At 50.2% G+C, this 13,325-nt stretch overlaps 1 protein-coding gene across 6 annotated transcripts; it reads right to left on the reverse strand.

The window, feature by feature from the left end:
• Window positions 1-464: 464 nt before the first annotated feature.
• On the reverse strand, window positions 465-13,079 carry CCHCR1 (coiled-coil alpha-helical rod protein 1). Of its 6 annotated transcripts, none has more exons than XM_015590752.2 (18): window positions 12,935-13,079; window positions 11,824-11,956; window positions 11,538-11,751; window positions 9,970-10,273; window positions 7,814-7,977; window positions 7,574-7,709; window positions 7,293-7,403; window positions 6,958-7,107; window positions 6,340-6,450; window positions 6,129-6,235; window positions 3,884-3,996; window positions 3,663-3,708; window positions 3,397-3,533; window positions 3,080-3,268; window positions 2,897-2,998; window positions 1,309-1,460; window positions 1,031-1,157; window positions 465-780 (listed from the first exon to the last, which is right to left on the reverse strand). In XM_015590752.2, exons 2-18 carry the CDS (start codon window positions 11,837-11,839, stop codon window positions 668-670), a joined length of 2,292 nt encoding a protein of 763 aa, XP_015446238.1. In that variant the 5' UTR covers window positions 11,840-11,956; window positions 12,935-13,079; the 3' UTR covers window positions 465-667. The 6 variants fall into 6 exon arrangements, with proteins under 6 accessions (XP_015446238.1, XP_006913739.1, XP_006913740.1 ...); XM_006913677.3 differs by having other exon boundaries at window positions 1,031-1,199; XM_006913678.3 differs by having other exon boundaries at window positions 1,031-1,199; window positions 11,824-11,890; window positions 12,935-13,051.
• Window positions 13,080-13,325: the final 246 nt, after the last annotated feature.

Consider the following 13,325-nt stretch of genomic DNA (forward strand, 5'->3'; position numbering starts at 1 on the left):
GATGATGCCATGGCCCAAAGAGTCAGTTTGTATCACACCGTTCTTGTTTACTCTCTTCATGGCACATGTTTGAAATGCTCGTTTGTTCATTCTAGTACTTGTCCAACGTCTTAGTCTCCCACTAGAATGTAAGCACCTAGTAGCAAGGACCTGCCCGTCAAGCCCCCACTGTGGCCCTGGATCTAGGACACTGCCTGGCTCTGAGATTCCTTTTGAATGAGTGAATGTTTTAGCTTCCTCACTCCTGGCATTAATCATTTTCCAAAAGAGTTTTAAAACAGAAGTAGAGAATAAAGAAAACCTGGAGCTTCTCAAAAAACTCCCCCAAGCAGCCTAGGAAAGGGGTTTTGACAAAAATACCATCTAGAGAAAGAGCTGTGTGTGGGACTGCTCGCATTTCCTGGAGAGGCGGCTGCAAGGAAAAGTCCCTTGTATTCCCAGAGACAACATGTTTAAACAATAGCTCCTACTGTCACCATCTTTATTAAACCACAGAATTCACAGACATCTTGGTGGATAGTGTCTCCCAGGGCACGTGGATGAGGAAGAGGGCTGGGCTGGTATCCCCAAACCCCACCCCACTTCTCCACAATCTTCCTGGCCCTCCTGGGTCCCCCTTGAGCTCCTGGCTGCTCCAAGCTCCCGGCTGCTCCAAGCTCCCAGCTGCTCAATGGCAGGTGGGAGCAGGAGAGTTTGGATTGTCTCCTTGAGAAATAGCTTCCTCTTTGGAAATGGCCTCACTCAGACCCTGCAGGTCATCGAGCAGGACAGAGAGGGATCCTGGGAAAAAAGACCCCAATGGATAGGAGCCAGACAAGAGAAGGCTGTCCTGCAGAGGAACAGGGCTGTCATAGGATGGGAGGGTTATGAGGGAGGAGGTTCTTTGGTGCAAGGCTGGCATGGATAAAAGAGGCTGAGGGCCTCCAAGGGTCACAGAGAACAATGCTCATGCACTCAAGAGTGTCTGGGACAGAGGTTCCTGAAGCCCACACCCCACCCTTCTTCTGCTCCTTCCTACTCAGACCATTACCTTTTATGGACTCCCTGGAGAGTGCTGCTGCTGGAGGTAAAGGTGCTGAAGACCCTGAAGGCCTGGGGCTGGACTCAACAGATTTCCCCTTATCCAGTAGGGAAGGAAGAACTGCCAACAGTCGCTGCTGCTTGTAACGGAAGAGGAGACCCTCCTGCTGCAAGGTGGCCTGGGAAGGAGAGGGTTAAACGCCACCTAGCCCAGGCAGAGCCTCCCACTCCTCCTTCCACACCTCTACTCCCCCATCAGCCCAAAGGCCCTTCTCTGCCTTCCCCTACAAGCATGAGGTTCTTGTCCCTCTCTAGCTCCTGCAGGCGCTGGGTCAGCCGCAACCCCTCTTCCTTCTGGGCCTCATCCTGTAGGCGCCTTAGCTCCTGGTTCCGCTCCTTTTCCCGGGTGGCTTTGCGCTGGATCTGGTGCAGGGAGACCACTGTGGAGAAGCCAGGACAGAGGGGACAGGTGTGGAGCAGCCCAGAGGCAGCAAGGCACTATGAAAACAGGGTTGGAATGATGGGCAAGAACGCTGGGTCCCCAGCTCTGTGACTCAGGGAAGCCACTTATACTCTGTGACTCTGTCTCTTCTGTACCATGGGAGAGATGGCTGATATTCTAGGAGCCTATGAATCTGTGCATCCAAAATACGTTCCCCACACCCAAACCTTCCTGGAGTCTCTTAGGGAAAATCTGGATACAGACTGGATGGATACTCTATTGTGTACAATTAATGTCCATTTTCTTAAAGTGTGACAATAGTATTGACATTATACAGGAAACTTTCCTCTTTATAGGAGATGCAGATCAACAATCATGTTTGTAATTTAAATAATTCTCCCAAAATGCATGTATCAGTGTGTGTGTATACAGAAATAGACAGCAAACATGGCAAAAAGTTAATAAGTGCTTCACTGAGTTTGAGAAGACATGAGTATCCATTGTATGATTCTTTTAACTTGTCTAGGTGTTTAAAATTTTTCCTAGTAAAAAGATGGGAATAATCATTGGTGGGAGACGTCAGATGTTGGTTGCCTTTGTGGAGGGAGTGACTGGGAAAGGCTCAGCGGGCTCTTGGGCTGGTCACTTTAATATAGGGAAGAGGCATGAGAACTAAATATTAAATCAAGTTAGTTGTATTCAGAGCCTGCAATGTGCTGCCAGACCACGGGAATCTTACAGAACAAAGAAAGATTCCTATTGAGATTGCTAACAAACCATTTACCCAGACCATGAAAGGAAAACAAAGTCTTTAAGAAAGTCGTATCCTACACAAACCCAACCATTCATTCCCAAAGGCCTGATCATAAGGAACCTATAGAACAAATTGCTAGCTTGCCTTTAACTTTGCATACCTACACCTTTAACATTGCATACCCATACCTTTCAACGCTGCATACCCATATCACGAAAGGAAAACAGGTAAACAAAGTCTTTAAATTGTAATTCATAGAAACTAAGAATGACAAATAAATTGAACTCCCCAAACACTTGGGGTCTCTCTCATTCTCTGTCCCTCTCATTGTCTCTGAGAGGCGACCACGCTCTATGAAACGTTATTCCTTCTTTAATAAACTTTCCTTTCGTCTCTAACTCTGATGAGTGCTTGAATTCTTTCCTGCACGCAGTCAATATATAAGTCAGTACAGGACTTGAATCCCCACTTGGGGGGGATCAGTCCCGTCCTGCATCACCTTGATCTGGGTGTTGGCTACATGGGTATGTTCACTACCTGAGAATTCAACTGTGCCATTCCCTGATAATTTCATTACCTGCATACTTCAAAGAAAGCTTTACAAAAAGTTTTCAAAATAATCTTATGTCTCCACACTTTCTCCTCCCTAGAAGCCCACGTCTACCCCCGGCAAACCTCACCGGCCTTGGCATGCTCTCTCCGAGCCTCATTTAGTCTCTTTTCTGTTTCCAAGAGCTGTTCACGCAGCCGGGTTTCCACTTCGGCCACCTTCTCTTGCAGAGCTGGAGTGAAGGTACAGATGGGGTATGTTGGGGAGCCTTGGTTTGTGGTCCCTCCCCACCCTCCACAGGTATGCTGCACACCTTGCCCATAGATCTCCTGCTGCTGGGTCAGCTCCTGCCGCAGACTGGCAGCCTCCTCTGTGCTCTCCTGCTGACCCTGGCGAGCCGCTTCCAGCTGCAGCCCCACACTGGCCAGGGACTCCTGGGTTCGCTGTAGCTCCTGCTCCAGCTGCTGGGTGACCTCACTCAGCTGTTGCCGCTCCGCCTCCCCTAGGAAGGGGTAGTGCTCACGCGGGCCTCTCCATGCTCTAGACTCCAGCTCTTCCCTCTTCTTGGCTATCTCAATGCACCTGACTCTGGCCCCTGCACCAGCTCAGTGACCCCAGGACCAGGTGTACCTTGTTCCCGGGCGCGGCCCACCTCCTGCTGGATGAGGCGGGCACTCAGCTGCAATTCTGCATCCAGGCGATTCCGTTCTTCCCGCAGCTGCTCCAACTCAAGGTTCACATCCATGGTCGGTGGGGGTGGGGGGCAGCTGAGACAGGGAAGAGAAATAGAGTCAGGGAAATTCCCCAGCTGCCTGTCCCCCAAGCCCCATCCCGCCTCAGTCCTACTGTTTTGGGTCCCAGCAGCCCCACCACCATCCCTGTGCCCCAAACTTCACCTCTCCTGGCGCAGCTGAGCAAGGGTCAGTTTTCGAGCCATCAGACCTGGGTGGGAAAAGGCAGAGAGGAACGGATTGACGAGTGTGGGTTGGAGGAAAGGGGAGATGGGGTAGTAAAAGAAAAAGAGATGCATGAACTGGTGAGAAGGCGGGAGGAGGGATACAGGATGAGAGAGCTTGCAGGGCAGGGGCAGGGCACATCTGACAGTCGCACTACCCACCCCGAATGGTGTGGACCTTGCGGACGGCATAGCTAGCTCGGCTGCTGAGGCTGGGCAGCCGGGCTGCAGCCCGCTCCACCTCAGCCATGGTGCTCTGGAGCCAGGTCTGAAAGCTGGAGAAGGTACAAGGTCAATGACCCTTCAACCCCACCTCATTCCCAAAAGGACTTGATGTGCCTTTAAGGACAACTCCCTCTATCCTGTACTGCTGTGAACATGGGGAAAACAGGCAAGGCAAATCAGAGCTGGGAAAAGAGAAGCTGAAGCCAAAGATAGGCACCCCAACTCTATGCTCTGCCAGTTGTGCCTGGGCTCCTAGGCCAATAAAAAAAGAAAACCTGAGGGCTTAAGCCCTTTAGTGATTGCCAGATAAAATGACCCAGTTGCTCTTAAGAAAAGCACAGCTATTCCTGGTCCCAAAACCTACGGTAAGCTTCTCATCTGGGCCCTGGCACTCAGTGTCTTCAATAACAGCCCTGCAGTAGAAACAATAATGAGGTTCGTGGGGCCATACCTTATCTGGACCCAGATGCCATAAAGCAGTAAAGGGTTGAGTAAAAACGATTCTACGGGGGCTAAAACGAGTGTCCATAGGCTGGCTAATCTCTAGCTGATTTAGACTTTTCCACCTGTAGGCCCCTGGATGCCTCTCCAGGTTTTGAGAATCTCCTGGCACATGTGCAATGTTCAGGGTGTGTGAACTCATGAGCATTTTTCTAAGGAACAAAGCCCATAGCTTCCATCAGTTTTCTAAAGGGCCCTTACCCAAAGATGGCATTAAATAACTGTGTATTTTTTCAAGCAAGCTTCGAAGCTTTTTTCTTACAACCTGTTTTTTGATTGCTATCATGCATCAGAGATCAAAGTTATCCCTTCTGACAATGAAGGCCAGGTGCATGTGCTTTATCAGCTGGCTGTGCCCCAAACAGGACCAATGTGGTTCACAAAAGCTGAGAAGGCTGAACAGGCCCCCGGGGGAGGGCCGAGGCAGCATCTAGGGGCCAGGCTCGAACTTCCCTGGGGAGTCCAAGTCTGTACTAAACAAGCAGATGACAAAGGCTGGAGGTTGCGTCCCAGCAACAAGGCAGAGACCGCTTTTACCTGAAAATTGTTTGGATGGTTGCTTCCAACACCTTCTGTGGCTCTTATTAAAGTCATTTTCTCATAAGGTCTCCAAGCCATCTAGAGACTAACAAATCTGGCAACAGATCAAGCTTGCGTTGTCTCATGCCTTGTGGACTTTTTGGCAATAATTCATTAGCAAGAACCATTTCAGTGAGGTCCTGTGACCAAGGTAAAACCCTCTCCACAGCTATCCTTCTGTTCTCTTGGGGGTAGGATCATGTGCAATGGATTGAAGTTCGGCAGTGGTTATCATAACCAGCCTCTCTAATTCCACATGTGTTTGCAATCTTTCATCATTTTTTAAAGTTAAATTAGTCCCCAAGGTACAAATCCAACAGAAGAAGATGGGCAAGAATCTGTCCTGTGTCACAATTTTGTTAACCCCCAAATTGTTATCTGATCCATCAAGAAGAGCCTCGTGGTAATAGTAAACATTTTATAGAGAGCAGGTGACAAGCCCAGCACTGTGCTAAAAGCTCTTCATAGACCAGGTACCCCAATGTCCAAGGCTGAGGAGGGATGATTCCCAACACAAAGAAGCTTGTGTTTCTCTTTACAGGTCTTTCTAAAGGTTATATAAGGAGTTGGGAAGGAAACACCTAGGAAGATAGTATGAGAAACACAGGCTTGCAATTGATTAAGAAGGAAACTCTTATGTTTTAGATGGAATATCTATAAGCCAGTAAAGTGTACAGTTTTAAAATAGACGATTTTTTTTTCTGACTAACCAGGCATGTCTGTAAAATTTTAAAGAGAGAAAGAAAAGACCAAGTATCCACACTCCCCTTCTTCGAACAACTGAAGGTGGGGATATTCCCAGATGCTCTATTTAGCTCAAGCTGTTACTGGACCAAACTATGGCAGTAAGCACTGCCTCACCTTCAGCCAAACCTCCAGCCAAACGTGCAGTGGGAATCATAACAAGTGGTCCCGGTGTGACCTGGAGGGAGTTGCCCCAGGAAAAACAAACACAGGAACTCTTACAGTGCTAAATGCCTCTAGTTCTGCATCCTCCAGTGGCCAGCTTTCCAGCCCCTCTTGCCCGAGGCTCTTAAACGCCAAGGTGTCTAGGAGGCTGGGGAAGCAGAAATACTATTCCACCCCACCCTCATCCAGATACCTGCTGACAGCATTGGCCACAAGCTTCAGCTGCTCCTCAGCCATGGCTGTCTGCTGCTGCCGCCGGCGCCCACCCTCCTGGGCACGGCTCAGCTCCAACTGCAGGGCCTGGAAGGATGCCATAAAGAAAAAAGTTCCTTCCCTGGGGCCCTCACCCACAGACCTGGGGTTTCTCAGTCTTCCCTTAACCTCTGCCTGTCTCAGACACTGACCTTGGCGCCCATCCGCTCCACCTCTACCTCTGCGGCTTTGTCCTCCAGGGAGCGCTGCAGGATAGCCTGCTCCTGGCTCTGGGTGGCAGTTCTTTCCTGGAGCTCTGCCACCTGGGAGAAGAGAGGAGGCAGGGCAGTGCACTAAAGTTGTACGGGGCGCACTGGGAATGAAGGGGCAGATGCAGAGGTCTCTAAAGAACACCATGCAGGGAAACAAGAAGCTTGGGTTCCTGAAAATGAAGCCCAAGGTTTCCTTCCAGAAGCCTGCTCGATGTGCCCAGACCCTGAGGAAACTCCCTGTGACCCACACAAGGCCCTGGACATGCCACCTCCTCAGAAAGGCTGTCCCTGACCATCCTAAGGCTGATCCCCCGCCAGTCTTTCTCAGTCACATGATCATCTAGTCCACCTTTTTCTTCACAGCACACATTATCTAATTGTCTGCTTGCCTGTTGTGGGTCTATCTGCTCCAGAACCTAAGCTCCTGAGAGCAGGTACTTGTCCTTGTTCAGGGCTGTGTTCCCAGCATGTGGTAGCCATTCAGTAATATTTGTTGAATGCTATCCCTTATGTAAGGAGCAAGTTGGGGGAAAGAATATGGCAAGAGGGACAAATGACCTGTCCCTTCAGCTGCTCCACACATGCTCTGTGCTCTAGCTCCTGGGCCTTTAACTGCACCATGAGGGCAAACACCTTCTCCCGCCAGCATTTCAGCAGGGACTGGCACTTCCTGGTGAACTCAGGCTCCAGGGAATCTGAAGGTTGAACCTGCAGAGAGGAGGATGACAGTGTGGGCTTCTGGGGGACAGAGGAAGTGGGTAGCATCTTGGTTTTTCTCTGTCCTGCCCAAGCAACAGGAGACACAACAAAAAGAGGTGTTGCAGGGGGGTGGAGGCGGGGAAATCTCAGCAGGGTCTGGCAGCATGCCAACCCCTCCACCCACAGGGGCCTACCTTCCTGGCCAGCTCCTCCTCCTGCATGGAGAGGATGTGTGTGAGGCTCTGCACGCGCACCTGCAGCAGCTCTGCTGTCGTGTGCAAGCCGTCCCGGTCCTCCTGCAAGTGCTGCCAGCGGGAAAGGGAGGGAGAGTGGCTTGTCTGAACCCTCAACAGCACTGCCTTCTCTACTGGGGACTGTGCTCTTCTCCAGGGGGCTCTTCTCTCCCAGGACCAGAGCCTTGAGCCCTCCCACCCCACCTCCAACTCCCATAAAGATGTACCCTGCACTTTCTCACCTGCACAGTTTCTAGAAGCTCCTGTTGCTCCAACTCCCACGTCTGGCTATGGACCTCGGGAGGTACTTGTTCCCCCACATATCTCTTTAGATTCTCAGCCAAGGTCACCTGAACCTCTAACTCTTCTTGGGTTTTGCTAGGTTTAGGGTGGGAATAGGGTAGCCATTAGTAGGGCAATCCAGAGATCCACCCCACCCACCAACTGCTGGGCTCCCCATGGGCCCCCCACTCCCCACGTACCTCAGCTGCTTCTGCAGCAACTCAACCTCCCTCTGGGCCACAGCCAGCTCTTTGGCTTCCCCTGCCCTCCTGGTTTCCAGACTATTCAGAGACTTCTCCAAACCCTCAGCTTTATTGGACAAACTGGAAAGAGCCTCCTGGTGAGCCTGTGTCAAGGAGGAGAGCTGCAGAGAGAGACAGGGCTCAGCAGGGGCCAGGTCACTCCCACATCTGGGCTTTCCAAATCTCACTGCTTTGCCCTTGTCTCCTCCCACTTTCTGGGACTTTAGACAACCCACAGACAACCCAACTGTGAATGGCAAATGGAGACAGTCCCTGGGGCCTTACTCCCCCATCACTCTCCAATTCATCAACAGTTCCGGTCAGATCTCCCCGCAAATCTTATCTTCACTTCTCTTCACCTCCACAATCACCAACCTGAGGTAAGCTACCCTCATATCTGGCCTGGACAACAGCAACAATTTTCTGACCAGTCTTTAAAAACCTGCAGTGGAATTCTCAACAGAACCCAGCTTCTTCCCTCAGCTTGTGAAGCCTGCTGTACCTTGGCTTCTGCCCACGTCTCTGAGCCCATCTCCTATTGCTCTCCCAATCCCCCAGCTCCTCAGATTCAGGTAGGAGGCAGGGGAAGGGGCGGGGTGGATACAGGTCACCTCCTCAGGAAGGCCTCCCTGGACCCTCCAATCCTTACCCACCATGCTCTGTCCTTCCAGCACTGATTATTATCTGAGATGATCTTACTGTCTGCACATCTCATTTGAAAGGAAGCTCCAGAAAGGTGGGAATCTTGTCTTTTTCTCACTGTACCTCGACAGTGATAACGGTGTCAGGGACTCTGAAGGAGTCATGGAATAGATGGTGATGGAGAGAAATCGCTGCCCTCATTTCCGGTCTGCCCTTTTTGGCCCTATTTCTATACCATAGTCAGAGTGATCTTTTTGGACATAAATCACAAAACTGGTCTTTTGAGACATAAAATGCCAATCTCATCATGTCATTTTCCTGTTTAAAACCTTTGACTAGTTGCTCGTTGCTCTTAAGATGAAGTTCTGAATGGGCCCTGAGGCCTTGCCGCACCACCATTAAGAGCCCCCTCTCATCTCCTACATTCAAGCCCCTCCGGCCTCCTCCTGTTGCACCTGCTGCCCAGTGTCACACCAACTCCTATTGCCTCCTCACCAGCCAACCTCTATTCAGCACAAATGTCTATTTATCTTTAAGAATCTTTCATGAATCTTAAGGCTATTTATATTTTTCTTTGAACGATCTCTTTTGTCCATTTTCTGACTGGATTGTCGTCTTTCCCTTATCAATTTCCAGACACACATTATATACTAGGGATATTAGCCTCCTCCTGTGATACAAGCTGCAAATATTTTTCCTTAGTTTATCATCTGTCCTTTAATTTTACTCTTACTTTGTCATTCCTAAGTTTAGTATTATAAAGTCAATGTACCAATCTTTTCTTTAATGGCTCTGGATTTTGATTCATATGTAAAGATCTTCCCCATTCCAAGGTTACAAATGAATTCACTCAGGTTTTCTTCCAATATCTTTACGGTACCTTTTCTTAACATGTTGACTGATTAGGGTGGCCTTCCTTAACGCCCCTACCAGGTTAGGGCTCCCTTATCCTTCATGGCACTTCTCCCAATTGCAACTAACTAATTAAGATTAAATTAAGCGTAAACGTGTGTGTCCCCCAAAAAGGTTATCAGCTTCACTCACAAGGGCCAGGAACTCAGGCTGATGTGCTCACCCTTGTCTCAGGGATGGCAGACTGATAAATGCTTACCGACTGAACAATCTCCCCTTCCCAGTCCACCTTAGGACCCCATTCCTACCATCCTCCTGTCACCCCCCACCCCCAGCGCTCCCAGATGAATTGGGTACCTGAACTAAAGTAGGAAGACAAACTACTTCCTACTGGAAAGGAGAAAAGGGCTTCAGGTGGTAGGTGGTCACCTGAATCCTGGGAATGACTGCAATCTGAATAAGACCAAAACACCCAAGGTCTCCCTCTTTCCAGGTCATCTGTTTTTTCACCTTCACCAAACATCTTCTCATCACTCCGCTGCTCATGGGGGCCTTTTGTTCGATACCTGCTCTCTGCTTCACCCACTGTGAAGCTAAGCCCTTCCCATGCCCCGATTCACCTGCTCCTGGTGCAGTCTCTGAACCTCCTCCAGCTCCCGCTGGCTCCCCTCTTCCAAGTTCTTCCGGACAACCTCGGCCCCGGCCAAGGCGGCACGCAGGCCCTCAGCCTCAGTTCGGCCGGCCTTCTCTGCCCGTGCCAGGGCCTCCAGCTCCATGGCCTGGGCCTCCAGCCTCATCTTCTGCTGCAGCGAGGTCTCCCTCAGGGCCCGGACCTCCTCCTCAAGCCGCCGCAGCTCTTGCAGCTGCCGAGAGATCAACTCAGCCTGCTGGCTCAGGGCCTGTGACCCCTGCAGCTCCATGGACCTTCAAAGACAGGTTAGCAAAGGGGGGGCTTGTCTCTGGGGCTGGGATGGTGACCATGGGCATATGTGCAGACAGAAGAGATCCCTCTGCTCCCAGATAGGGAGATGGGGAGACAAAGTTGGACCATGAGATCTCTGCATTTCCATCACCATCATCATTCATTGAGGCCCTACTAAGCCTATTGGGTCCAGTGTCTGGGCTCATGGGACCTAAAAGCTAGCTGAGATCATGGGAGGGACATGGTTGTCTAGAGAGAGCTACATGTATAGGTAGATGTCTTAAACATCAAATGCGCACATCATAAGGCCACACATTGAATTGAAGAGGTTGGAAGTACATGCAGAGACTTCTGAATTCTGATTCAAGGGCAAGGAAAAGTTTGAGGGAGATATAGAGAAAGAGAGCTCATGGCTTCCATTATCAATATGGCGAGGCCAGGTGTTGGTTAAAAGCATTTATTGAGTGTTAGGTATACTGTATGAGTAGTGAGAGGGCAGCACATCAATAAATTACATAGTCCTGACCTTTAGAGAACAGTCTATTGGCATCAAAATAAGTTTAAAGCAGCTTATAACAGTTGTTGGCACAGCTCCCTCACTGAGGCCTAGAACCACAGAATTTTTTTAAAGCAGTGAACTGTAGCCTAGAGAAATTAAGTGACTGGCGAAAGGACCCTTAGCAGGTAGCCTAACTAGGAAGAGAATGTCCTTCTCCTCACACCCACTCCAGTGCTCCTCCTTCGTCATCATGCTCCTTCCTCTTTGATGGGGTGCAAGGTAGATCCATTTCCAATCCCACTTGAGAGCACAATGGCAAAATGACAATATAGAACATTTGGGAAGACACACGAGACATTAAGAATAGAAGTTTTTACAGACAACACATCGACAAATAGCACAGCCAGCTCCAACAGCATGTACTCTGTCAGAACGAATCCAGACAAGCATAGTACACAGTCCTAGTCTGAATTTCTTCATCTTGCCTTAATACCATGCTTATTATGATCAGCTGTTGGTCAATCTGTCTCTTCCCTTAGGATTTTAAACTCCTTGATATCAGGATCTCTCCAATTCATTTTTGTTATCTCTATCCCTAGTGTCTAGCACACTGCCTTATTATTATTTGTGCATTGTATGCACCAATAATTGTTCATGGAAAAATGAACAAATTATGGAACTAAGGTCTGAAATAGGGCAAGGAACCTATTTCAGTAAAGAGGTCACTGACAAGCAAGCCTGAGAAAACAGTGACAGTGAACGCCTACCTGCCTCTCCACCCTGGCTCCTGTCCGTTGCCAGAAAGATCCTGTTCCCACATGATCGCTTGAGATCTCTGGTTGTCTGGCCGCCTCTCTGAGACATCTTGATGGGCCAGGGTTTGGACCAGAGGAATGTCTGAGACCCAGGTGGGAGCCATTCTTGGCACGGTTGGAAGGGGCCGAGCTTGGAAGTGGGATGGAGGAATGAGCCCAGAGGCACCTGAGGAATCGCAAAAATGGTCAGTTTCTCAGGGAGAGACAACCACCAGTCCCTGTGCCTGGTCCCACTGACCTGAAGGTCGAAACATCTCCACATTATTTGAAGTCTCTAGATTCTGTGTCCAGCCATCTATGTTCCCCTGGACAATAGGAGAAACAAGGGCACTCCAATTCAATTTTCAAGCCACTTTCCAAAGAGAAAGCCCCTAAAATAACAAAGTCATAATCCTTAAATAACAGCCAGGTCCACCGGACCCTAAGTTCTTTTCCTACTTCCTAAAAGAAGTAGGAATATCCGAACATCACTTGTTTGACCCAACCTGGTTCCTGATTGAACTACGGCAAATAACCATGAAATGGTGAGAATTTGAGAAGGCTGAGAGGGAGCTCTTAGGCTTTACTCAAACTTTTAGGGTCTGGACAGTGCCTTTACCGTCCTCTTTAAGTTCCTACAGTCTCTGTCATTCCAGGTCGGAGGTGAGAAAAGAGATGTGCAGTGCAGGGGCGGGGAGCCCAATCTCCAGAGTTCTCTCCATGGCTCAGCAAGGCCTTGGGGAAGCCCATCCAGACGCCACCAAGACAGGACTCCCGGGTCCTTCCCTGTTAAAGTGTTGGCCCAAGGACTGGCCCCTGATGAATGCGGCCACATGTAGGGCAGGATGCCTCCTCAAGGCCCCTGGGAATCCAGGCAGCCTAGATCCCTTGACAGAAAAGCCAGCTTCCTGACATCTCACCCAAACCCTTCCAGCAACTTTCTCTCAGTTTCTCTACTATCCCCTTAGCTTCCATTCCTGTTACCCACATTCCTCTCCATCAGAGTCCCAGAGAATAGAGAGGACTCTTCAAGGTCTCCCACCCAAATTCATGTACTTTTCCTGCAATCTGGGATTCCTATCCCCCTCCCTCCCTATATCCTAATCTGCTTATATACTGAAGGGATTACTCTGCTCCCTCACTCTCACTCTCAACAGCCTCCCCTAATCCTCCCCTAATCCTCCCCTCCCCCGACACCCGAGCGTCCTCACCCTGCTAGACCCTGAGCTCTAAGGCTGTTCCGACCACCTCATCTACTCCTTTTACAGGGTCCCTGAACCCCTCTTCCCCTATGAACCCCTGAACCCACCCTCGAACCCCCTCTAAGCCCTTTCCCGCCCCCAACCGACTCTTCCCGAATATCCCCTCACCTTGCGCGAGAACCCCCTTTGCCCTTAGGCCACACCCCCTACACCTCGCTCCCGGGCCGGCCTACGCCCCTGACCACGCCTGCGCAGAGCGGGCCCATTGGCGGGTCACTCTAAAACTGGGTTTCACCCAGGAAAAAGGCGGGGAAGAGGTGCACGCAGGCGCAGTAGTGTCTAAAGCCAGTCTCAATTACGGAGTCGGGGCAACTCCGCGCCCTGGCGGCTCCTCCCAACTCCGGGAACCCGGGAAAACTTGTGGACTAATCAGAAAAAGCGGTAGGCGGGACATCTGGGGTCCTGACAGCGCCCTGCCCAACGGAAAGGAAAAGGACACAAGGAGCTGGCCAATCAGGAACGGTACGGAGGGGTTTGGGCTCTCTGGCGCGAAATTCAG

Source organism: Pteropus alecto, unplaced genomic scaffold (assembly GCF_000325575.1).
Source record: "Pteropus alecto unplaced genomic scaffold, ASM32557v1 scaffold555, whole genome shotgun sequence".
In the NCBI taxonomy this organism is placed as follows: Eukaryota; Metazoa; Chordata; class Mammalia; order Chiroptera; family Pteropodidae; genus Pteropus; species Pteropus alecto.